The sequence below is a fragment of the Ricinus communis genome, chromosome 1 (assembly GCF_019578655.1).
Source record: "Ricinus communis isolate WT05 ecotype wild-type chromosome 1, ASM1957865v1, whole genome shotgun sequence".
Classification (NCBI taxonomy): Eukaryota; Viridiplantae; Streptophyta; class Magnoliopsida; order Malpighiales; family Euphorbiaceae; genus Ricinus; species Ricinus communis.
In genome coordinates this window covers 12,113,392-12,138,137 of record NC_063256.1, presented here as the reverse complement: position 1 = coordinate 12,138,137, position 24,746 = coordinate 12,113,392, and the positions used below count along the sequence as shown (strand labels likewise).

Genomic DNA, 24,746 nt, shown 5'->3' with positions numbered 1-24,746 from the left:
TAAACTAATTAAATTAAATTAAGAGTATCATATTTTTTATTTTTACTTATTGTTTTTAGTTTTTGTGAAAATTTATACGGAGTTATTTAAACTTCATTATAAGTGTGTATATAGTGTGATATATCTATCACTCTCTTATAGAATTAAGAATATAGAATTAAGAATGTATATAAAATTACGATAGGATTATAATTAGATTAGATTAATCACTAATTAATTATATTAAAATTAAAAAAATAAATTAATTATATATATAATTATAAAAATATTTTAATCAATTTAAATTTTTTTTCTCCGGTGTTATATATATATATATATATATATATTTTTTTTTTTTTCATATGGAATTATATTCTCCAACACTTGTTAGTTATTTATGATCAATTCAAAAAAATATTGGAGATTAATAAGTTGAACTTGAATTTTAGCTACTCAAACTGTTTGAGTACAACTCGAACTCAAAAACTGAGTATCAACTCTTATTATTTTACAATTTCAACCAATTATTTTAAGAATTGCTATTTTGATTGGATAATGGCAGTCTTTTGACATTGTATTAGCTTATTATTATTAGAAGTCAATCTTTTTCATAATGGGATTATTGTTTAGAGAGATTTTAAACTTTAATTTGTTGCATTTGTCGTATTTAGAGGTTCATAATTCTTTTTAATCTATAACAATTTCAGTGGGAAAACAAATGGCCGCGGAAGTGCATTTTTAATTGCGAAAATTTGAAATTTAGTGCCAAAATTTAAATATGTTTAATTAAAATCTATAAATTTACAGCATTTATAAATTTAATGTTTATGTGTTTTAAATAAAGTAAAAGTTAATTTAAAATTATATATAATAAACTCCAATTTGGCTATTAATTTTATTATTCGGTTTCAATTTAGTCATTTTTAAATTTATGAATATTTTAACTCAAATATTTACATATTTAGCTCAAGTTAGCTTTACTTTTTATAAAAATAAGAGAGTGAGTTACACACTCCCTAGAAAGAGAGCAGATACAATGAGAAATAATAAAAATTATTTTTTATATTAGATTATTAAAATTAAAAAATATACATTGATATTTAAATAAAATATAATAAAAAATATAAATATTGTTAAATATTCTTACTGTTTTATTCTTAATAATGATAGTGAAAAAAACAGTTACAATAATGATAGTGTCGAAGGTGAGTAGTTTTAGCAAAAATAATGATGGTAATTGCTACTTATTGTTTAATTATATTAATTGTACTAAACTTATGAAATAATTTTTAAATAATAATATAAATATTTTAATTATTTTTTATTTTCAATAGGCTTTCTCATTTTCTTTCAACATAGGGTTAATTTAAGCTAAATATACAAAGGTCTAGGCTAAAAATTTTATAAATTTAAAAAATAATTAAATTTAACCTGTGTGATAGTCAGTGATCAAATTGAACTTTATTCTAATTATATAATTAATTATATTTAAACTAAATTCTAACAAAATAGGTAAAATTTTCAAATAAGTTCCATATTAGTTTACCAATATATTATATAACATTAAAATATTTTCTTCAATTTTATCATTTTTATTTTATTTTATATATTTTTTTTAAATAAAATAATTTTTATAAATAATTTTGAAATCGCCGCCAATACCTTTTTAGTGAACCATTCGTGGCGAGATAGTGACGAGTTCAGTTTTTTCCATTAAAACTTTAGTAGTGAAAATTTAGCTTTTAATGGCTTAGGATAGTAATGGAAGAATTATATTATGCTTTATTCATTACCCATTACCCATATACAAAAAGATATATGCCTATCCATATCTTACACATACTTTTTTGAATAATAAATATTAAATTCATCCATATCTATTCATAAGATTTTGAAAAACCCAATAATAATCAATTATTCAAATAGTTATCAAAATACAATAATTTTTTTACAAAATTACATATTATGACTAAAAATATTATTATTTGTAGAGGTTATTTATTTATCAATGAATATTTTATTAATTTATTGATAATAAATAGTTATTAATTTGAATTTATTTTTTTTATGTTTTAATATTTTTTATGTATCTTTATCAAGATTTATGCATTGACTTATAAATTAAAAAAAAATTAAATACTATTTATCCTCTAAGATTTGGTTTAATATTTGACTCGGTCCTTTTATCTTTTTATTATATTAAAATTCTCTTAAATTTTAATAAAATTAACTCCTACACTCTTTTGTATTTGTCGAATAACTAATTGGTAATTTAATATTATAATTTAATACTTAAAATTATAATAAAGTATCAAGCTCGTCCCAAATTAATTTTATTATCAAATTAGAATAAAATCTTATTTTTAGCATAAAATAATTTTAGTGTCTAATTAACATAATAAATTTAATATTATTTTACTTGTTTATATCTTTTATTAGCATAATTTAATTCTAAGAAAATTTAAACGTATTATAAACACTTATTTTTTATTTATTATCATTATATTACTATGCAGTGTAATTTTAATTTTTTAAATAAAATAAATAGTTAAAATTTATTATTTTATTAGACACTAAAAATAAACTATATAAAAAATAAATATTTTATTTATATCAATCTCATTTGAATATTGATAAAAAGTTCCATTTTAACCCATAAAATTATCATGCCTTCTTCATTAACAGTGAATCTACAACTTATTGTCTAGATTATTTCACTAGATTAAGATATGATTGTTTAATTTAATTTTTTACTTTTTTATATAGTTTGACTATAATATATAATAAAAATAAAAATAAATTAACTAGAAATATTTATTTTATATTAATAACTAAAATTAAATTATATAATAATTTAGTAATATTATTATAAATGTACATAATTTTTTAAGATATTTAAATTTTCTTGCATTAAGTTGTATTAAAAATAAAAAATAAAAAATAGAGCAAGAAAAAGAATATTAAATTTTTTAGAATATGAATTCTCTTTATCCGGAAGTGGCTATTTATTTCCCTACAAAAGTTCTGCCTTGTTCTATTGGCTATATTTATTCTTTTGTAGCTTCAGGGAAATTATTGTACCACCCGTTCAATACATACATATAACAAAATTATATTACTTATCTCCGCCTGTTTTTAATTTATTTTACAATTAATTTTCAAGATTCGACTTTTAAAACAGAATTTTCTCTAAAAGAATATTTAAGAAGTAAAGGTATTAAAAATAAAAACACAAATACATATTCTTAAAAATAAAATATTCAACAATAGTGCCAAAGTCAAATCAAATAATAATAAAAAGTGTAAGTGTGATGATTTTTATGGAAAAGTATTATCTTGTTCTTAAAGCAAAGATATGGGAAGAAAGAAAGGAAGAAGAAACGGGACTACTTTCTTGTGGATGAGGTGAGATGCCTGCTGTGTCACGTTAATATTACAAGGTTTACCTCTTTTCTTACTCTCAATTTATTTAGCCAATATACAATTAAATCCTAAAAGATTTTAAATAAATTAAAAGTTGTAATTGTTTTATTTTTTAAACTTCTAAAGTGTAATTAAACTATTTTAAAATTTAGGGGCTCATTAGGGGTTGGCCGAAGATGAGGAAGCATATCAAGCAACCATGTTTGTACGTTAAAATCCTTTTATGTATGTATGAATATATAAAGGCAAGGATTAAGGAATAAGGATGGCTAAAGCTTCCTGTGTGTACATTTTTTGCTTGCAGAATCAGTTTGTCAGTTTTGTTTCTTTTCCTTTTTCTCTTTCCCTTTTTCTTGGTCTGCAGGAAGGCAATCTTTGAACCAATTTGTGTGTCAATCAAAAGAAAATCTCTTTCTTTGAAAACGCACTTTTCTTAGATTGAACTGATGCATTTAGAAACCGAATTTGGTCTTTTTTGGAATCAAATTCTGATTTATAAAGGAAAATAGCACCTGAATAACCGTTATAAATAATACGTAAAATTAGTCGATAATAAATTTGAATGTCAAATATAATTAGAGCATTGGACTTAGCACATAAAGTATTAATATATACTTTATGAAGGACTTATTCTACTTGCTCATTGACATGGTATAGTGGATGCATTACATAATGTCCTCCAGATTCTCACTTAACAAAGAATCAAACCATCGGTTTACTTTTCATAATTTTATTTCTAATCAATTTCAACATCATACATTTTACCCTTTTTTTTTTTTCCTGTTTTCTGTTCTGCGACTAATTTTCATTATAAATAGACATTTAGATGTTGTTACGAATTTAATTATTAAGAAATATGATAATGGGGTAAATATTAGCTAAATGCATAGGCAATACAGATCACCATGCTCTCATCTCTACATATATAGTTTATTCATAAATTTTTACCATCTTTGAGTAGCATGAAATGAGTAATTTGTTTACAAGATATAATATATCACATGAATGAATCTCTACAGACTGACTTAAAAACGCGGAAATAAAATTATAAGAGTCTCTTGTAGTTTAACTAAAGTCTCGAATTCAAACTTTGGTATGCAGCTGTAAAAAAAAAAAATCGTGCGAAACCGTAAAAGGACTTATTACTTATATGTAGGTACTATGATTGTAATAAGAAGTGATAAAAAGACTTAAATATATAGCCATGTTTGCACATAAAATAAAATATAGAGCCAATCCAAATTAATATGAGCCTTTTTCTTTTTTGGTAAAGTCCAGACTGAGTTTGGATGAGTTGATAGGAATTATTTGTTTGTATGAGGTTATAGTTATAGAAGTTATGGAATTGGAGATATTGGTGAAACAGTTATAAAGAAGTGGGAGTTGCAACATCTTGTCTGCAACCTTGGAGAAACAAAAAAAAAGAAAAAAGGATAGAAGACTGTCAATTCAACACTCACCTCTACAACATAAAAGAGTTAACTGCAACCTTAAAACTCTTACTAGTTTTCCTTGGCAATTCTTAGCTGCAGCACTCTTTCTTTTTTTTTTTTTTTCTTTCTTCTATTTGATTTTTAGAAGTTTAATCCAAATATCCCTAGTTTTAACTCTGTTAATTTCCTTTTGTCAATACAAACTCCTCAGTATTGTTTCAGTTCTAAATTTGCATAATTCCTTGTGATAATTTTTATTTATTTCATTCAAACAATGTGATAAAATTTCATCAGTAAAACTAAGAATCCAAGATTCTTGAGGTATATACACTTTCCTCTAAAATTTATTGAGATACTTGGCCTCTAACTCGCATTTGATCTTATCAAAAGGATCAATGAAACAAATTGGGAATATTTATTCTTGGAAATGTTGAAGTAAAAATAAAAGAAAACTGTGATAGTTATTAGATAAGTATCTAATTCAAAGATAGTAGTTTTGATAACTTGGAACCTCAAAAAGATTCTTACTCTGTGTGTATCAATGATTGCTTGGCGTTAGTGCACTGTTTAAAATTGAACTTTGACTTTTTGCAATAAAAAATGAGAAAAAGAAGACAACTCTTGGTCAACTTGCATATATAGAACATCAAATCCATAGATTATAAGGTTAATCTGTATATTTCCAATTATTCCATCCAAACATAAAGGAGAATTTATAATTGCCCGAAAGGTACAAAACCAGAAAGTTGATTTGTATGATAGATTCAGGATCAATCTGTATATATGACCCCTAACACTTAAAATGTGAACATAGCAGTGTTTTATCCTGATCAATAAGCATTCTTCACATGGAAGCGCAGAGCAAAGTGCAATTGCAAGCTATTAAACATGCAAGAAAATGTATTTTAGAAAAGACGTTTATTAAGAGCTAAAAAAGCTAATCACAAATTTAGGCGCTAAATTGCTTTCTTTCCTTTATTAAGGTATTTAATTCATGCAATCCATACATAACTGCGTTTCAAATCCTATAAATACTCCCCTTGCAATCCTTTCAGCTCCAGCACTTCCATCTCTCTCTCTCTCTCTGCTGTCAGAATTAGTAGATTTCCTTTATACCAGCCAAAGAAATGGCCAAAAGACAGTTTTCTTGTTCACTTCTTATTGCATTTCTAATCTTTCTCTTTACCTCATCTTTAGCAACAGCAGCAAGGTTTAATGTGTTGAATTATGGGGCTAAGCCTGATGGCAGAACTGACTCAACCAAAGCCTTTCTTGCTGCATGGAAACAAGCTTGTGGCTCAATTAAGCCAGCCACTGTTTATGTGCCATCAGGGAGATTCTTCCTGAAAAATGTGGAGTTTCAGGGTCCATGCAAGAGTAATGCTATCTTATTTCGTATAGAAGGAACCCTTTTTGCACCATCAGATTATAGAGTTATTGGCAATGCTGGTTATTGGCTTTACTTTAAGCATGTCAGTGGTGTTACTGTTTCTGGTGGAATTCTTGATGGACAAGGTCCTGGTCTGTGGAGTTGCAAATCTTCTGGCAAGAATTGCCCCACTGGCGCCGCGGTAAGTTAAATTTACTTCATCACTACCGACGCCTTTTCTGATTGTTAAAGCATAATACATACACCGAGGCCTGATTCTATAACATTCTTGCATCGTTGATGCCGGTGAAGTGATTAGCCATTCCGTAACTGAACAGGTTGAGAAATTTGGAAGGTTAATTGATTGTTTCCATAAATTAAGCAATTCTCATAGTTTAATGCCTATCTTGTAGTCAGAAATAATTATGGTTTTGAAAGGTCAACCGTTGGCTTAAAAATTAGTGGTCCTGCTCTAGCACATTTCCATATGTGCACGTGCACTTAATGCACAAATATTAGACTATGACAAATCTGTTTGTTCTCTAATTTGTGTGTATTTGCAGTCACTTGGCTTTTCCAATTCAGAGAACATAGTCATTAGTGGAGTAACTTCACTAAATAGCCAATTCTTCCACATGGTGATCAACGGCTGTCAAAATGTAAAGATACAAGGGGTTACAGTTTCAGCTTCAGGCAATAGCCCTAACACTGATGGCATCCATGTACAACTTTCAAGTGGGGTAACAATCTTGAACTCTAGGATCAGAACCGGCGATGATTGCATCTCAATCGGTCCTGGTACCATTAACATGTGGATTGAAAAAATAGCATGTGGCCCTGGCCATGGAATCAGGTACTTAAAACAAAATGTACAACTTAAATTTCTTTGCATATGACATGACCATAAACATTATATAATGAGCAAAAGATTTTTTGTATAGCACTTGAGTAAAAATATATTGTTGCATGGTTTGATGCAGTATTGGTAGTTTGGGGAATGATCTTAAAGAACCTGGGGTGCAAAATGTGACAGTTAAAACAGTTATATTTACTGGCACTACAAATGGGGTCAGAATTAAATCTTGGGCGAGACCTAGTAGTGGCTTTGCAAGGAACATAATTTTCCAAGATGTTCTTATGACTAATGTCCAGAACCCCATTGTCATCGATCAAAATTACTGTCCTGACAACAATAATTGTCCTGGTCAGGTATGTTTCAAAAGAATTTTATAATTATTCTTTTTCCTTTTGCTAAAAATCTAATGACAAATTTGCGTATTAACAGCAATCAGGTGTTAAGGTCAGCGACATCAGATACCAAGATATCCATGGAACATCAGCAACAAAAGTGGCAGTGAAATTTGATTGCAGTAAGAAGAACCCATGCACTAAGATCAAATTACAAGACGTGAAGCTGACTTACAAGAATCAACCAGCTGATGCGTCTTGTAACAATGCCGATGGAACATCTTCTGGATTTGTTCAGCCTTCTAGCTGTCTGTAGGGGAAACCATCAACTACAAATTTCAATTGTCAGATTTCTTTTTTGTCCTGTCAATTGTATAGGATGGGAGGAACAAAAAAAAAGAAATCAAATGGGTGTTTGTAATATGAAATATGAATTGAAGTAGCTCACTGAAAGAGGCCTATTGCTTGAGCCTGGGGCGTTTCCAGCGCCTAAGTCCTAATAGTACGGTTGCTTTGGAGCCCGGCCTTGCAATCATATATTGGAATCTAAATATTTAAATTCTTTCTGATGCAATAAATTTATATTTGACTATTATGGTTTGGAGGTATTTTGGTTTCCCCAATTTGCATGGATTACTTATGAAAACAAAATCATAATAACTCTGCAAATAAATGAAAATATTCACCAGGATAATACGTTAGATTATTTATAAGCACATAATCAATTTAGTACTAATTAATATGAATCAATCTATTTCAAAAAGAAAAAATATGAACCAATCCTATATTCTATTTACTTAAGTCTTCAAGTTTTGGTCAAATCTTTGTATCTTCGAGCATGAACCAAATGATTATTTTCTATAATACTGTGTTTGTTTGAAATCTATAACATTTATAGAATTCATTTGTAAATATAAGATTTATGTGCTTTGAATGAAAGTGAAAGTTAATTTAAAATCCTACATATTCAAAATTGTATGAAATTGACTATAGCTAAACTAAATTCTATCAAAATAAATAGAATTTATAAATAAATTATATATTAGTTTTTCAATATATTTTATGATACTAAAATATTTCCTTCAATTTTATCATTTCTATTTTACTTCATCTCTCATGTATTTTTATTAAATGAAATGAATTTCTTAATAGATTTCAACCAAACGTAACATAAGTATCTATCTAATGTTTAAGAACAGAGCATTTAAAAAGAATGATAAAAAAAATGGGAAAACAAGGGAGACGAAACAATTCTTTCTGGTTTGTACCTGCATTTAGCTCTTTTTGGTTAGCATAATATATATTTTAGTTTGTCCTATTATATAAGTTTTTATATAATTTTTATATATGACTTTTTATATCTGATTTTTAAACTTTTTATATGTACTTTTTTTTACAATTTAAATTTTTAGGCAAAGCATTTTAATATCATTGGTGTATCAATCGGGAAATAAGACACATCAACACTACATGCAGTCGAAAAATATAAATACATACTTTAGCACCACTTTATTAGTTATCTACCATGTTAAAGAAATATACATGAAAAGCTGACATATTAAACCATATGCATGATTTTCCAGAAAATAAAAATGAAGAAACCGCATATATATTAAAAAAAGAAATTAAAAATCTGTAAAATCTGCAAGGAAGGAGGAACGGGTGGCTTCGGTGCTTATGGCAGAACTCTTGGCCATTCGAGAAGGCTTGCAATGGAATGTGGGTTCTTGGAGATGATTGTCGAGTCGGATTCTGCTAGTTTTTTGGCCCTTTTTTAAGGATGGACATCTTTCGAAATGTAATGTAATTTTATCTGATATTTTGTCTCTGGCTAGTTTGTTTCAGACTTGTTCTTTTGTTGCTGTTAGGAGATATGCTGTAACTTTGTTGTTGATTCGTTAAGTAAGTTTGGTATGAAACTTAAGGAGGAGAGGATTTAGCTTTGAGATGAATCCTTGATGTGGATTCATTACCTTGCATTGGCATATTTCTTCTATTTGTTATTGTCGTTTTCTCTTTTTTCCTTTTTCAGGTTTTTGGTTGGAGATTTAATTCGCCTACTTAACCTTAATAGGAAGTGAACCTGAAATTTGATAATGAAACCCGCTGATGGTATTCTAGGTGCTGGTAAGAACACATTAAGTTGATGATGTAAGTAGTAAATAATGATATACTCTATTTCTTAATTCAATTACGCAAAATCTGCCATGTGATGACTGTTGATTCTTCATCAATCCACAATGTTGTACACTGAATACATGCAGTTGAAATTTAGTTAAAAGCAATTGACTTGAGATATGATATTAACAAAATCAATATGCTTGTGGTGAAGAATTTGACAGGGACATGAACAAGCTCTACCATACTTTGAGATCAAACAATCTTTTATCTATTTATTAAATTTTTATTTCTTGCCATTATTTGGAGCAACCGATGCTTACTCATGGTATATGGAATAATATGGCTAGAGCAAATAATTTTAAGGAATAAATAGATAATAAAACTTAAATGATTAATCTCGAATGTAATAAATATTTACTCTATTTCTCTATCGTAATCATGTATCATTTAAAAATTATGGGTTTAGAGCAGAGTAAAATTATATTTGAAAAAATGTATCCAAAACTTATATTCCATAAAAAATTAAAGATATTGTGCGGTTAAATTAAAAGAGTGAGCAAGCAATCATTTTTAACAATTCTTTTGTTTATTTTGAAAAAGAGTGAGCAAGCAATCTGAAATGCCATTGTGATAAAGGGCAATTAATTAATCATGTAGATATATCGTTATAAAGTGAGTGTAATTCTATTCAGTATGAATGTCAAAGTCAAACAATTTCTTATTAGGAGTAGTATTATTAATATGTAGTAGCTCCACATGGGATGAATTGTAGTTGGAATTAGGCATAATTAGAGAAGAAGATAGTTATGGATAGTGCTTAATTCACATGACAAGACTAACCTTTTACATTTCTTTTCGTGACAATTACAAGTGAGTGAGACTGAAATAATTAAGTATTGATAGTTTGATGTGAAGTTGTGGCGTGCCAGAATCATCACCTAAATGGAAAAAATAGCAAGACACTTTTCCAGCATTTGCACGTTAATATAGTACTCAAGGGGGAATGAATGCTGGAGTAAAAATAATATGTTTGAACAAGGGGTCACTTAATACTTTAGAGTACAAGAAAAGATGAATGAACTGAATTTTTTTACATTGAATGCATTAGAAAATGTCTAATAGTATATATAAAGAGTTAAAATCAATTATATGGAGTTTGTCTTAGTTATTTGACTGTGAAATTATAAAAAAGTTAAAAATGTTGAATTTTAGAATGAATGACCTCTTAAAAAGTTTCTAAACGTATTATAAGTAGATGAAATCGTGAGGCTTGAATCTACTGAGAGGATAAAATTGTAAGGTTTACAAGGGCCAAAGTTAAAATTGTAAGGTTTATAAGCGCCAAACCAAATAGTATATTATGTGATATAAATTATAATAAAATGTTATTTTAGAAGAAAGTTTAAATTTATGTAGTTGGGATTTCTTAACTTTGAAATTTAATAAATAAGAGAAATGAAACCATGTAAAAAGAGTCTATAGAGAAATACTATCCAGCCACTAGGAAGCATATTTTTATATATAAATACCGCGAGATAACATATTTTTATGCATCATTGGGGTAATTACACCAATTGAGTAATAACTCACCAGTGCCTATCAGCTTTTGTCTAATTTGTCATCAAACTACATATTTATTAGGGGATTTCGGTTTTGATATCACTTTTAGTAATTCGGAATCAGATCACATGAGATATTGTCCATTTTGGCTCCTATTGGCTTCACGGTTTTGTCTGTTTGGCAGATTCGAGAACTTTCCAAAAGGTTATCCATTCTGAAATTTCTCTAAATTCAACATGTTTAACTTTGGAGTTCTTACAATTCTATATCCAAACAACTAAAAGACACCTCATGTAATTAATACCAACTCTTTATATATATATATGCTATCAATCATTTATTATCCCATTTGGATGTCAATTTGATTCATTCATTTATCCCCGTATCCTAAAGTGCTACCATCCTAGAAGCCTACAAGAAGCCACTCCTTGTCTAGGCATCATATTTTTGTCCTAGTGTCACTTAATTATATACTTAATTTTAATTTATTTCACAAAAATCATTTAACATTAATTTGGATTGAATAATAGTCACAATAAGATGACATGTACTGGTAATCCATCTATAGAATGACATGTGTCATAATTTTTATCCTAATAATCTTTCTTTATATTGCCTAATCAGTTTTAGTTTTAACCTAATTATCTACATCTAACTATCTCTAAACCTACCACTAACTGAAGTGAACTCACCTTTACTTTTTCTCTCGAAAGTACTAACTCATATTAACTATCTCATTTTTCTTTCTTTTCAAGATTCCTAAATCAAAATGCTTTAGTAAACCTATTTCCAGCAACTACATTTTATTCTTCATTAGGCTGTTGACAGAGAGATCAAGCTCATTAACACCTTTCCAGGTTCTCCTCTTTATGTTTGATATTTCACCGAATAACCTGATGATAACCTCATTTGTGCGAGTTGAAAACTCATTATTACACCATTCAAAGAATTGACAAACCCCTCTGAAAAATATAAAATTCAGATAAAATATGTATTAGATGTAACATAATATACCAAAATGTATTTCAATTCGGTTCCATTTATCTTTCCATTTTTGCATCTGAAAACTTCCTTCTTGGATTTCTGTCCTCGAGAACCATCTAACTGCCTTCAATTTACAATTATAAAATCTCCATGGCTCCTTATAATCATACTCGGGTTTACAAACCAACGACAATCTGCATGACTATGATTCCTTTTTCATGAGGAGCGAAATCCTTGTGAATAAGCTGATTGATTTGATGAAGAAGAAAAACTAGAGCTTGATGCCATTCTCTTCATTTAAGTTCTAGTATTGTTGAATGCAAGGGAATTGTTAAGGATTGAGAAATTAGGGAGCAATTTCTGTTGTATAAAATTTTAGAAGAATTTATGTTATAGAGAATTAGAGATTTTGTAAATTAGAGGAAACACGGATTTTGATTCCCTACTACTAACATTAGATATGAGTTGGTGTTAATAAGTTAACTTTAGTTAGTGGTAGGTTTAGAGATGGTTAGATTAGGTTAGGTTAAAACTAAAGCTGACTAGGAAAGAAAAAAGAAAGATGATTAGGACAAAGATTATAACATGTATCATTCAATAAATAGATTATCAGTATACACGTTAATCTTTCGTTCACTCTTCTACCGTGTAATGACAGTTGTGACATATATAACCCAAACTAATTAAGAAATTTTCATGAAACAAATTGAAATTAAATGACCAGATTGAAACTAAGTGCATAGTTAGGTGACCACTGCTATAATTATCCCATCCATAATTATAATAATTGTTTGCCGTTTATGAACTAAGAAAGAGTTGATTTGGTAATAATAATAATTATTGCAAGTCATATGGGCAGACCATTAGTTCTAATAAAAGCAAGAGAAATTCTTACTTAAATTTAGTCTATACATCACAATAAATAATAAAATAACATCCACATTTTATATTTTAATATTAGAGAATTAACATATATTCTATTATTTAGAAATAATAAATATATATCAATCATCTATCGACTTAGTATATGTCTTAGTATATAGGTGAGACATATACTAAGCCTTTCAAAAAAACAATATGCAAAAAGAGAACGATACTCGTGCTGGAGAAAATATAGAAGTAATTATTCTTTGTTTATAGTACGAGGACATTATTCTCTAAAATTTAGTTGCGCACACTATATAATTTGCTATTTTTAGTATTTTTCATCTTTAAGATTCTTGATAACTTGTACATGTATAGATTGATGGATTGAGGTTTCTCTCTCTCTCTCTCTCTCTATATATATATATATATATATATATATATATATATATATATATATATATATATATATATATATATCTGTGTGTGGGTGTGTGTGTGAATAAAAGTAAAGCAAAGCAAGCTATGTGATGTGTGTGGTCACTGAAAAACTTTAATATAGTTAGGCAGTTTATTTAGTTTGGTTTGGTTGGAGAAAAATCAGGTAAAGACGAGCTGTAGAATGGGTAAGCAAAACAAACAGGATAATGTCATTTTCTTCAAACATAAACCCAAATCCAAGAAAAGCCAAAGAGGCTTTTGCTAAGTTCATTAAGTAATTAATTTGCAGCAACCGAATTCTTTATTTTCAATTTTTCCCATAAATCATCAGTTCCATTACCAGGAGGTTGGGACGCGGGATATATGGATTCCTTGGCCCCAATTGTCTATTTATTCGGCATAAGCATAATCATATTGTAGCCTTGTATTCTGCTTTCTAGCCTGTTTTAATGCATTCTTTTTGGCATTTAAAAAAAAAAGAACCATATAACAGATTTGTGACAAATATAGTTAACAAAAGTATAGGATAAAAGAAAGAGAGAGAGAGAGATTGTGATGGAGGGTTCACGTATGTTCTTAACAGGGACGCTATGTCCCTTTGTTAAATTGATCCTTAAGAATAAATATATATATAATATTTATGATTCATGCCTTTGATCAGTTTCAGTGCTTGAAAGTTAGTAACTAACATGCATACTTGCTATCTCAAGCAAACCTTCTACATTAGAGAACAACCATAATTGATATATAAACTAGTGCCACAACACTGTATATCTTAGTTTTTTTTTTTTTTTATAAGTCTACCACCAATTTATGCTTTTAAATGCAGAGTTCTTCGTCCTTTTAATTAGTGTTATTTCCTATTCTGTAACTTTAATTTTGGAAAATTTTCTGATGATTTTATTTTTTAGTAAAATAAAGTTCACTTTGTTAATAATTACCCTTAGATCATAAATGTAATTCATCAACTGCTAATAGAAACAAATTGAAAATAAGATATGAAAAAGAAAGAGAGCAAAGTATAACTATAGAACTCACTGTTACTGCTGGAATATCATACTATAATATTATTAACCAATCATGACTTGCAAAAGTATTCCGGAGTTACTTTTCATAACGGAAGCATACAAGTAGTTGTCATAGCTCGGCGCTTTTGCATCGTCAGATTGTCTCAATCCGCACTCAATTCCCCTACAAATAGCCTCCTCACGTCTCTAACCCTTTCATCTTCCCCTTTAGAACTATTGACTTACACTCTGAAATCTCTATCTCTATATCAATATGAGTAATCCTTTTATTCTTGTATTTTACTTCATTTTCATTACTTCGCCATTAGTAACATCAGCCCAATTCAATGTGCTGAGTTATGGAGCGAACCCAGATGGCAGGACTGACTGTACCAAAGCTTTTCTTACTGCATGGACACAAGCCTGTGCCTCTACTAGGCCTGCCATCATTAGTGTACCTCCAGGAAGGTTCTTAGTGAGTAAACTCTTATTTCAGGGTCCATGCAAGAACAATGCCGTTTTACTAAGTGTAGATGGGAGTACCCTTGTTGCTCCATCTGATTATTGGGCTACTGGAAATGCTCAAAACTGGCTCATTTTTGAGTATGTTGATGGAGTTACTATTTCTGGAGGTATTCTTGATGGTCAAGGCATGAGCTTGTGGTCTTGCAAGGCCTCCGGCAAGAAGTGTCCCACCGGTGCTACGGTATGTAAATTACCAAATTCTTTTCTTTTGTTTAATGGCTTTGACTCGGTTTCAACCTGGAACTTTACGGTGCGAGAGAATTTCTCCAGCTCCATTACGAATGGGCCAAACCTGATCGGTTGTTTCTTTTATAGTGGGAGCTATGCCCACTGTTATTTCTGAGTAGAGAAACGTGAAGGGGTTATGTTATTTAAATTTAAGATATTTTAGGGTTCTTCTCACTCCAGATTAAACTATATTTAAGTAATTATTAACATCTTAATAATACTTGTAAACAATATTTGATCCACATATGCTTTCTGATTTATAAGTACAAACCTCAAAGATTTGAGTAACAAATTACTGAAAGCATACTATATATAATGTATTTTATCATCAATTCTTTGATGATGAGCTTATGCCATAATAATGGAAAAATTCTTGCATTCTTGCCTAGGTCTAGTTAATGTTTCTATCTATACACTAAATTTATAGATGATTAATACATATTTATTAATTTTAAATAATGTAATATTTATTAATCATCTAATATTAAAATATAGAATACTTATATGTATATGTCACTTTTCTATTAGTATTGGGTGTATACACAAGTCTAGGTAAGATTTTTAATGGATGTTTCTATAGGTTTAATCTTAAGAATCGGCTCCACTGTAGAGTGTAGAGTTATGTCAGGGCAATGATTCATTTTCCTTGTTTCCTTTTATCATTTTTTGGTCATTATATGAATCCACAGAAATAATTAATGATGATCTATTACTATGCTTATGATACTGCAGTCGTTAGGCTTTTCCAATTCAAACAACATAGCTATCATCGGGTTAACATCAATGAATAGCCAAATGTTCAATATTGATATCAATGGCTGCCACAACGTGAAACTAGAAGGGGTCAGAGTTTCCTCATCGGGAAACAGCCCAAACACTGACGGCATCCATGTCCAACTATCAAGTGGTGTGACAATCTTGGACTCAAGGATTGGAACTGGTGATGATTGTATCTCGATTGGTCCTGGTGCCACCAACTTATGGATCGAAAACGTTTTGTGTGGTCCTGGACATGGGATCAGGTAATTTAAATGTCGAAACTACCATTTTACATGATTTCATATAGTAAGATATATGTTTTTGGTGTTTATTGCTGGATATTGGGAACGATGGTTACAGCATTGGGAGTCTAGGCAAGGATCTTCAAGAGGCTGGAGTGCAAAATGTGACAGTTAAAACAGCCAAGTTTACGGGCACTCAGAATGGGCTAAGAATCAAGTCTTGGGGGAGACCCAGTAATGGATTTGCTAGAAACATTCTTTTCCAACATGCTACAATGATTGATGTCAAAAATCCCATTGTTATCGACCAAAATTACTGCCCTCATAACAAAAATTGTCCTGGACAGGTAATTAAAAGATTAGCCTAATTTACGTTTTTAAGAAATTCTTACATATTCTTACCAAATTGTAACATAAGAGTAATAATTCTTATTTTAATATAAAAGTTTTTAAATGAGGAGGCTTGCTCCTTCCTGGTTCCGTCCATGTATATATTAGTCATGGATTTGATATGTGAATATTTAATGCCAATAAATTAAATCCTGACATAACCCTAATTTTCTATTCTTAAGTTTTATTTTATAAACTAAGAAATCAAGCATTTGTGATCTTAATTAATTAGTTGGATGTACTAAATTTAACAAACATTAAATATGACATTTTAATTATTCTTTCGCTTGTAACTTTAGTTGTACATGGAATAAGCAGGTTTCTGGTGTTCAAATTAGTGGTGTGACGTACCAAGATATACATGGAACATCAGCAACAGAAGTTGCAGTGAGATTTGATTGTAGTAAGAAGACTCCATGCACGGGAATCAAAATGGAGGATATAAGGCTAACTTACAGGAATCAACCAGCAGATGCATCTTGTAACAATGCGGATGGAAGGACTTCAGGTTTTGTCCAGCCTTCTAGCTGCTTATCATAACAGAGAGAATAAAGGTTTCAGGATCCTGTTTCACGAAACGGTTCGGTGGCAGCATAATAGATCATTATAGTACTATTACAATAGAAATGGTTGTCTTTTGATTATTTGCGTTGCAGTACTAGGAGAGGAATATAAATGGGTTCCTGCTGTCAGATATTTTATCATTAATACGACGTGAAGTAGCTTCAATGTTCTATTGTCTGAGCCTGCGGCGTTCCAGGAGATTAATCAGTTGCTTGGAGCTGGCCCGGCGTTTGCAATTAAGACAAGGAGAAAAAAGGGATTTACAATGATACATTTACACCACAATTTCTCTTATTAAATTGGACTGAAATGTATTTCAAATTTACAGTTGATTAGCAACGAAATTTATGTGCCAAAACCAGAGGGAAATCATTAAATCTGGAAATTCCAACTTCACACAGCTTTAAGTATTCTATCATTCAAATGCTGAAGTGCCACAACAGGATACAAACAACATTTCCTTTGGAACAATATTCGAACTATGACAATGCTAAACATGGGAACACCGAATATGGTGATTCTGCAATGATGATTGATAAAAGATGCATGTGGCAACCTCCCTCCGTGCAGGAACCCAATTTGATGGCCCACAAGCGGAAAAGAGAAGGTTCCAGGATCAAGAAAAATAAGGTCCTAAACCTTAACTAGGTCCATATGATGTCATAGGATTTATTACATAATTATCATGCAATATGCTGCGTCTTTTATTTTATTTTTGCAATAAGATCTTCACAATCAGATTGCTTTCTAATTTTTCAACTAGATCTTATCTATTATTCAATGGTGGCAGTGCTTACGAACCGTTGATAAAATTTTCATCCTTATACTATATGAGTTTATTTCACTTATTCTATATACATCAATTGTGTCGTAAGTAGTCTTTTTATTTTTGTACCTAATTAGTTCTTATAATAACAGACATTTTGCACGTGTTTAAACTCCCGTTATTTGCATGTAGATCCAATTGCTCTTTCTCTTTTTCTTTACTTTCTTTGGCTTCTTCTTCAACATGTCTCATCTTTATTCTTAATCTTCATGGTTAGATTTAGGGCGAGTCTATTTCCACAACGTAAAGGGACTACTTACGACACAATTGATGTATAGAAACTGCGTGAAACAAACTCATATAGCCCAAGAACCAAAAAATTAGGTTTTGCCAAAATTTAATTCCAACTGGTAATATTAGAGATGACTCAAGTGCCACCAAACCAATTCTTGTTAGTTGAGCATGACAATTTAAAAATCCTGAACTAGCCAGGCATAACTTGGCCTGGATTAGGCGCTAAACTAATATTTCTAAATCAACATTTTCAAAAACATCAAAAAATAATCTTATATTGTTATTTTTATTTTGAAAAAATCAAACTAATGTGTCTCAGATTTTTGATATGTTTTTTTTTAAGAAAAGATTGTATGTATTAAATTTGTACTAAATATTTATTAAATATTTATTCTTTAAACATTAGTAATTTTATTTTATTGATAAGATATTTATGTTATTTAATATAAATATTTGTAATATAACTTTAGTTTGATTTTTTTATTTACTAACTATAAAAATAATTTGTGTTATATTTATATTATATATGTCCATTTGAATCAATTAATAAATATGATATTCATTAATGATGAATATCAATTAACAAACTAATGAATATTATGCCTATCATTAATGAATGTTTGTATTAATTATAAAAATATTTTAATATGCATCATAAAAGCAGTGAATTAAACTTTCATAAAGAATCCACATTATTTTTATTTGAAACAATATTCTATAGTGATATGAAGAACATATATAAAATTATAACTATTAATTTAACAAGAATAAATTATTGAATATGCAGATCATAAACAATGAACAAATTTTATTGAAAAAATATACATTTAAAAGTTGATGTAATAAAAAGTAAATATATGTCTGTAAATGATGAATATTAATGTCTATCATAAAAATGTAACACTTTTAGTTATAGAATTATCAATTATATTTTGATAAAATTCTTAAATTTTCAAATGTATAAGGAATTAGTTTAATTCACTAATAACATAATATTTTAAGTATACGAAAACTTCGTAAAAGTTATATTATATTAATTTTAATAAATAATTTATTTTATTATTTTTTAAAAGTATACCGATTTTTAATTTCTTTGGAGTATGATTAATTAAATATTTTTTAAAAATATATTAATAATTATATTAGTATTAAAATTGTACCTATATATATATATATAGACATAAAATATTTTTGGGGCAGTTATTATATCTTAATATATAAAATTTTTATTTTGACACATTTATTTATTTTTAACACATATAAAAAAAATTATGAAAGACATTAAGAAATATTTAATTTCTTATTATTTGTAAGAATATTATAAATAGTTATAAAATATTAAAAATCTTATTTAATTTTATCTATAAACTCAATATATATTATTATTTAGAATTAAAATAATTATAACAATCGTATGATACATGAGTAAAAATTAATCTTTATAAATATAAAAATATTTATTTAATATTAATTTTTATAAATTATTTTATTATAATTTAAAAAAAGAAAAAAAAAACTAAAGAAACAAAAGTATCGTCCATCATGTATGGCTCGGCCTCTGGACCAAACTACAAAATGATCCCGAGTGCATGGCACAATTTGCTGATGAGAGAGAGAGGGACTCTTATTTAGAAAGAGAATATGAGTGGCCCAACCCAATTTTCCGCAGTATGAAAAGTAAACTACAGGAAAAAAAAATCTGAAGATTTTTCAAAATTATTTTTACTGTATAATTTCAGTATTAGAGAAAAACTATTTTATTTTAAGACTTATTTAGTTCCACCGATCAATATTGATGATAGCTAATAAATTAAATCATTTGATAAAATTTTATTAACGGTTATTTTAGTATGTTAAATAACCATTATTGGTATTATTTATTTTTAAATATAAAAATAATTTATAATAATTAAAAATATTAATATTTAATTTTATTATTATTAAAAATATCTATAGAAATTATTTTTAAAAATAAAAATTAAGATGTAAATTTAACTAATAAAACTTTCTATTTTGAAATACTATAATTATTAAGTATAATTTTAAAATAATAATTATTCATTACGAGTTATAAAAAATTAATTATATAAAATATTAGATATTATTAATAAAATTTGGCAAGTATAATGTTGTCTAAATAAAAAAAAAAAAAAGCTATCAGATGATTCAATCAACAGCTTGTTGAAACTAAATGGGGTATTAATTACTGACTTTTAAATCAATGTAGTTATTTAATAGAAAATAACTACCGCTGCATAAGACTTTTAAACTTAACACTTTTTAATTTCTTTTCAAATTTACAATATGGTTATTTTTCAATTATTTTTTATTGTTTTAAAAGTTATTTTCAATTATTTTTCAGTTATTTTTCCATTGTTTTATCCAAAAACAACTGAAAGAAAATGTAGATTTTAAAATAGAAAATTTAAAGCAAATCATATTTTCAATATTTTAACATTAATAATAATTAAAAAACTATAAATATGGGTATTTATGTTATTTTTCTTAAAATTTTCTGCTATAAGGATATAATTATATGGGTAATCACTATTTACCTCATGTATTTATCCATATTATATTATTTATTACCTGACATTTTTTATTTTACAATTCTATGCTAAAAACTTTTTTCATCAAAATTTTCATTAAATAACCTATTTGCCTCTTGATTTTTAGTGTAATATACAAATTGCCCCTTATAATTTATTTATTATACAAAAACATCTTATCTAATTTTTATATAAAAATAAAATTTAATATTTATACAAAAATAATTAATTAGTGTTCTTTTTAATTGCTCTAATTTTTAGCATAATCAAATTCTAGTAAAATTTAAATATCTTAAAAGTATTTATATTAATCAAAATATTGAAAATTCATATAATTTGACTTTATATTGTTAAAATAAAATTGATAGTATTATTATTATTATTAATTTTATTACAATAGAATTGTAATTTTGATAAAAAATTTGAAGATCAAATTATATATATTTTTAATCAATTTAGATTCTTATTTATATTGACTTTTAAAACTCAATGAGATTCTAATGCAATAAATAAAATATAGGGGCAATTTGTATATTACATAAAAAAATCAGGAGGTAAATAGTATAAAATCAAATCTAATTAACAATTTCTTAACTGAAATTTTAAGTGATGAGGTCTTTAGTATAAAATTGTAAAATAAAAAAATAAAAAAATAAAAAAATATATCTTTTAAATGTCAAAAGTAATTAGGATAATGTAAAAAAAATAGAGGGGCCAAATAATAATTACCCCTGATTATATCTGTGTTGAAAACAGGTAAAAGCATTTTTCAGAAGTAGTATTGACTTTGTCTCCGTACCCTTCCCCGGAATTCTGGTACCGTTCTCTGTGGGTTGACTTATGGCAGGAATCATGTCTCTTTTTGTCTTTTACCCTTCGTGTATAGATGTTACTTGGTTCAGTAGTTGTTAGTTGTTCCTACCCTTCCTGGAAATTCTGGTACCGTTCTTCGTGGGTTGACTTGTAGCAGGGAATTATGTTCTCCTTTATGTTTTTTCTTTTCCTTTGTGTATAATGGCACTTGGTAGTTGATTCAGTAGTTATTACTCATTAGTTTTTCCTTAGCTATTAGTTGTACCTCTTCTCCATCATTTATTAAATGTTGCGAGACATTTGATCGGTGGGACTGCTACTAATTAAATGCCTAATTATGTTTTTGACTTCCCCTGTTCATGTTCATGGAGTATCATTCACGCATCTCAAATATAAACAGAGTAGAATTTTTTTCCAACTAACCACATTCAATATATGTCAAGAGACTCGGGAAAGCCTGAACCCAATTCCGAAAATATACAGAAAAACAAATTCACAATTTCTTGAATCTTCATCTCTCTTTTAAAGGAACCAGGAGAATGGAAGTATGAACTTTTATAGAAGTGCTTGCCCTGGGCGAACTTGATCTTCAGGAAAAGGCAGGTTCTCACACAGGAAAATGGAAGCAAGGATCGGGGAAACATTTGGGATTGGCTTTTTAATCGGTTATATATTTTCTTTAGTTGTAGTCGTAGTTATTTTCATGCCATATTGCATGCCTCGGGAACATGCTGTCAAGAAGAGGAACAGGGTGATGAAGACACCGATGATGACATCCTTAATGGAAAGGCGTGAGAAGAGGAGAGAAGAAGCTATTCTAGAGGTTTGTGTATCCATTTTAACTCTCTTAAGAGATGAGCTAAAAAAGTGTAATTCTCATTCAGTAGAAGTAGAAAGAAAAGTGTAATTCTCATTCAGTAGAAGTAGAAAGATTGTTCTTTTTTAGTCAATTTTTACTACTTTGAGAATAAGTCATTGTTAGCAATGAGCTATTGGATTGTGATACAAACGTCATTTGCAAACTTGAGTCTCTAAGTTCGTACCCGGTTGAAGCTAGTTCGCCTGAACAAGGTTTATCAATCCGTATGCATTTGTACTTCTTGCTCGATAGTTCTTCTTTTGACATATTTAATTGATTTTCAGTATATTCCATTGACAGATTTCCAAGTTAGAGGAGTCGGTTACACGATTAAGTTTCAGAATGCTATATGATGCAACAGATAGTTTTTGCCAAGACAATGTTGTTGGGGTCGGAAAAATGGGGACAATGTACAAAGGAATGCTCCCTAGTGGTTGTTTTATTGCAGTTAAAAGACTAAACGAATCTCAGTATTTGGAGAAAGGCTTCATTTCCCAGTTGATAATCCTGAGTAGATTGAGACATATTAACATGGTCCCCTTCTTGGGTTTCTGTATAGAGTCAAGAGAGAGGCTTTTGTTGTGCTACAAATATATATCAAATGGCAAGCTTTATGACTGGCTACATCCTGTAGAAGGTGGAGCTAGCTTCCTGGAATGGCCAACAAGGACCTTCATTGCTATGAAAGTTGCGAAAGGACTGATATATCTCCATAACAACTGCCAGTTTCCAACCGCACATCTTAACTTAAGCTCGAGTTGCATCTTACTTGATAAGAATTTTGAACCCAAGATATCAAATTTCGGAGGTGCAGTCTTCATTAGCAAAAATTCCAGAAACTTCTTTGAGAATGTTCTCAAGCAGGATGTTTATAGATTTGGCATTCTACTTCTTGAGCTTATAACCGGAGAAGATCCTGTCAGAAATAATGAATCTTTTCACTCTCTCAAACAAACTTTGGTTGAACAGAATGCTCATCATTCGACTAGTTCATTTTCTAGCCTATGTCATGTTGTCGATGTTTCTCTAATTGGTCAAGGATTCGATCTTGAAATCTTGCATTGTCTGAGAGTTGCTTGTGGATGTCTTCAGACACTTCCAGATCAAAGGCCAACAATGACCGAAGTGTATAATGAATTGTTGGTCTTTAAGATATTGGGTGTCGGGCATATTACTGCATGCCGAAATGCTGATGGCACAGAGCTAGAGATGCCGAGGTGCTCTGAAACAGTACATTTACAATTGTAGAGAAACTTTCATTAAAAGAAATAGACTCTTGTTGTTCTTTTCTTTTTCCTAATTAGGCTCCAATACAGAGTTTGAACCCCTAATCTAAAAGCAATGTAAAATTAGTTAAATTTAGAGAATCGAACAAGCTTCTGAGTTCTGAACTTATTTTAGATAATTAGGCAGTTTTAAGATTGGCCACCTTGGTAAGGCGAGGCCAATGATTTGGGTCAAAGCTTTTCTTCATTTTGTGTAAGCCGGTCCTTCTAACTTTCTTCTTGGTGAAGAAAAAAGTGTTGTTTTATGAGTCATCAATCCTGACCAGCTGATTATCACCAAATGAACATCTTGTTTTGGTTCATGCTTTAGATGCCCAGTGACTGTTAAGAATGTTTTGTTAGAAAGTTAAATACAGCAATTCTAGCGTAACAGTTTGCAGACCATCTATTATATACACTGCAAATTTTAAGAATTTACTAGCGTCTGAACCGAGCTTTAGTTGGAAGACTTTGACAAGTTTCAGCTTGTCGGCTATTCAAAGAACTTTAGGACAAATTGGGAAAGGTTGTGTTTCAATTATTTTCAGAATTTTGGAAGAATTGAATATCTGTTTATTGAGATTCACTGCTGGATTGCAACTGCTCAACTTTTCCAGGATACATTTGCTTCGCTCTCTGAAAGAATTTAAGGCCAGATGATATTTTCTCCTCTTTAGGCTTAACCCTAATTTCAATTTCGTTTCCTTGTTTGAGAATTGTACATTTAATATCTATGAATTTTGATTCCATTAACAATCATCCTCTATTAGTTTTTGGTGTTAGATATTTCGATCAAAAGACTTAATTAATTAAAAAAATTTAATTTAATTCTTAAACTTAATATTAAGTATAAACTTAATAAAAATAATTATTTTATTAATCAGACTGAATTTATTTATTTTTAATATAATTTAATTTAATAGCTAATAAAAAAGAACTAAATTTTTTTAATTAATAATAATATCAAACTCTATCAAAATTAACTTATAACCAAATTAAAGCAAGATATTTAATTTTAGCAATATTAATCTTCAATTCTAATAAAAATAATAATTAATGAATGTTATATTTTCTAGCACAATCTCATCTAAGAATGATTAATTTGATTTGAATTTTTTCCCAC

At 28.8% G+C, this 24,746-nt stretch overlaps 3 protein-coding genes across 3 annotated transcripts; all 3 read left to right on the top strand.

Annotated features, from left to right (window-relative positions):
- Positions 1 to 5,900: 5,900 nt before the first annotated feature.
- LOC8269684 (polygalacturonase) lies at positions 5,901 to 7,951 on the top strand. Its single transcript, XM_002529043.4, has 4 exons — positions 5,901 to 6,406; positions 6,768 to 7,057; positions 7,185 to 7,413; positions 7,490 to 7,951. Exons 1-4 carry the CDS (start codon positions 5,963 to 5,965, stop codon positions 7,706 to 7,708), a joined length of 1,182 nt encoding a protein of 393 aa, XP_002529089.2. The 5' UTR covers positions 5,901 to 5,962; the 3' UTR covers positions 7,709 to 7,951.
- Positions 7,952 to 14,570: 6,619 nt separating this feature from the next.
- LOC8269655 (polygalacturonase) lies at positions 14,571 to 17,473 on the top strand. The gene is made up of 4 exons (XM_015725345.2): positions 14,571 to 15,075; positions 15,855 to 16,144; positions 16,242 to 16,470; positions 16,832 to 17,473. The coding sequence occupies exons 1-4, from the start codon at positions 14,644 to 14,646 to the stop codon at positions 17,051 to 17,053; spliced, it is 1,173 nt and encodes a 390-aa protein (XP_015580831.1). The 5' UTR covers positions 14,571 to 14,643; the 3' UTR covers positions 17,054 to 17,473.
- A 3,859-nt stretch (positions 17,474 to 21,332) lies between these two features.
- LOC8269653 (probably inactive leucine-rich repeat receptor-like protein kinase At5g48380) lies at positions 21,333 to 23,925 on the top strand. The gene is made up of 2 exons (XM_002529041.4): positions 21,333 to 22,322; positions 22,659 to 23,925. The coding sequence occupies exons 1-2, from the start codon at positions 22,119 to 22,121 to the stop codon at positions 23,604 to 23,606; spliced, it is 1,152 nt and encodes a 383-aa protein (XP_002529087.3). The 5' UTR covers positions 21,333 to 22,118; the 3' UTR covers positions 23,607 to 23,925.
- The last annotated feature ends 821 nt before the right edge of the window (positions 23,926 to 24,746 follow it).

Excerpts from the sequence above, each read along its gene's own strand:
- LOC8269684 (XM_002529043.4), top strand. The coding sequence starts at position 5,963 with ATGGCCAAAAGACAGTTTTCTTGTTCACTTCTTATTGCATTTCTAATC. Across the intron at positions 7,058-7,184 it reads GGCCCTGGCCATGGAATCAG|TATTGGTAGTTTGGGGAATG; the intron begins GTACTTAAAACA and ends GGTTTGATGCAG. Across the intron at positions 7,414-7,489 it reads ACAATAATTGTCCTGGTCAG|CAATCAGGTGTTAAGGTCAG; the intron begins GTATGTTTCAAA and ends GCGTATTAACAG.
- LOC8269655 (XM_015725345.2), top strand. The coding sequence starts at position 14,644 with ATGAGTAATCCTTTTATTCTTGTATTTTACTTCATTTTCATTACTTCG. Across the intron at positions 15,076-15,854 it reads AGTGTCCCACCGGTGCTACG|TCGTTAGGCTTTTCCAATTC; the intron begins GTATGTAAATTA and ends ATGATACTGCAG. Across the intron at positions 16,145-16,241 it reads GGTCCTGGACATGGGATCAG|CATTGGGAGTCTAGGCAAGG; the intron begins GTAATTTAAATG and ends CGATGGTTACAG.
- LOC8269653 (XM_002529041.4), top strand. The coding sequence starts at position 22,119 with ATGGAAGCAAGGATCGGGGAAACATTTGGGATTGGCTTTTTAATCGGT. Across the intron at positions 22,323-22,658 it reads GAGAAGAAGCTATTCTAGAG|ATTTCCAAGTTAGAGGAGTC; the intron begins GTTTGTGTATCC and ends TTCCATTGACAG.